Here is a 1387-nt window from a genome sequence, read left to right as displayed (position 1 = left end):
CCTCTCCCCTTTTTTTTTTTTTTTTTTTTTTGTTGTTGTTGTTGTACTGGGGATCAAATTCGGGTCCTTCAGCTTGTGAGGCAGGAGGTGGAACCACTGAGCTAAATCCCAGGCTTGAGCAGTATTTCTGAGGCTCCTTTGTGGCAGAGCCGAGAAGTAGCTGCTGGCAGCTGCACTGGGAGCCATGGGCAGTGCTGAGACCAGCCTGGGCTGTCAGGATGCATCTTGCAAGCAGCACTGAGCTAAATCCCCTGCCCTGTCAGGATACTTCTTAGTCCCTGCCCCACAGCCCAAAAGGTGGTGAGCAGGCCCAGGTCAGGGCTGGAGATACTCGAGCCTCCAGACTGCCCCTGAGCTCTCTCCTGCCTTGTGCCCTACAGATCCGTGCCCATCCCCGCTTTGGGACTCTGTGCCAGCGTACAGCAACCAACGAGTGCTGCCCCAGCTGGTCCCTGGGCAACTACCTGGCTGTGCTCTCCAACCGCTCCTCCTGCCTGGACACCACCCCTGGCGATGCAGCCCGAGTGCTGGCCCTGCTGCGGGCCTGTGCCCCCTACTACCATCGCGGCGTCCTGGTGCCCTCTTGTCTGGGATCTGGGCAGGACAAGTCCCCACACTGCGCCCAGGTTCCCACCAAGTGCTCCCGGAGCAGTGCCATCTACCAACTCCTGCATTTTATGCTAGACAGGGACTTTCTGAGCCCCCAGACTGCTGACTACCAGGTGCCCTCCCTCAAGTTCAGCCTGCTCTTCCTGCCCACCCTGAAGGGGGCCTCCATGATGGATATCTACCTGGATGGCCTGGCTGAGCCCCGGCTGGTCTCTGACAACTACACGTCCATCAGTGGCATGGACCTGGGCATCAAGCAGGAGCTGCTGAAGCACTACCTGGCCCTGGACACAATGTACCCGCTGCTGGCACTGACTGCCATCTTCTTCAGCATCACTCTCTATCTGCGCTCGCTCTTCGTCACTGTTATGGTGTTGGTGGGCGTGCTGGGCTCCCTCCTGGTGGCCTTCTTTCTCTACCACGTGGCCTTCCGCATGGCCTACTTCCCCTTCGTCAACCTGGCAGCAGTGGTCCTGCTCAGTAGCGTCTGCGTCAACCACACCCTCATCTTCTTCGACCTGTGGCGCCTCAGCAAGAGCCAGGTGCCCTCCGGGGGGCTGGCACAGCGTGTGGCCCGCACCATGCACCACTTTGGCTACCTGGTGCTGGTATCCGGCCTCACCACTGGGGCCGCCTTCTACGGCAGCTACCTGAGCCGCCTGCCCACAGTGCGCTGCTTCGCGCTCTTCATGGGCACGGCTGTTCTGGTGCACATGGTGATCACGCTGGCCTGGCTGCCCGCCTCGGTCGTGCTGCAGGAGCGCTACCTGGCGCGGGG

General features: G+C 60.7%; 1 protein-coding gene across 1 annotated transcript in view; it reads left to right on the top strand.

Annotated features, from left to right (window-relative positions):
* The window catches only part of Disp2 (dispatched RND transporter family member 2), a 17576-nt gene that overhangs the window by 11599 nt on the left and 4590 nt on the right, over positions 1 to 1387 (top strand). Inside the window, exon 8 of the mRNA XM_010625034.2 lies at positions 381 to 1379. Within this exon, the coding sequence (XP_010623336.1) occupies positions 381 to 1379 (999 nt within the window). The remainder of the gene's footprint in view (positions 1 to 380; positions 1380 to 1387) is intronic.

Source organism: Fukomys damarensis, unplaced genomic scaffold, assembly GCF_012274545.1.
Source record: "Fukomys damarensis isolate Sample0158 unplaced genomic scaffold, DMR_v1.0_HiC HiC_scaffold_17, whole genome shotgun sequence".
In the NCBI taxonomy this organism is placed as follows: domain Eukaryota; kingdom Metazoa; phylum Chordata; class Mammalia; order Rodentia; family Bathyergidae; genus Fukomys; species Fukomys damarensis.
The sequence above is the reverse complement of the archived record's forward strand: the minus strand, read 5'-3'. Positions and strand labels throughout refer to the sequence as shown.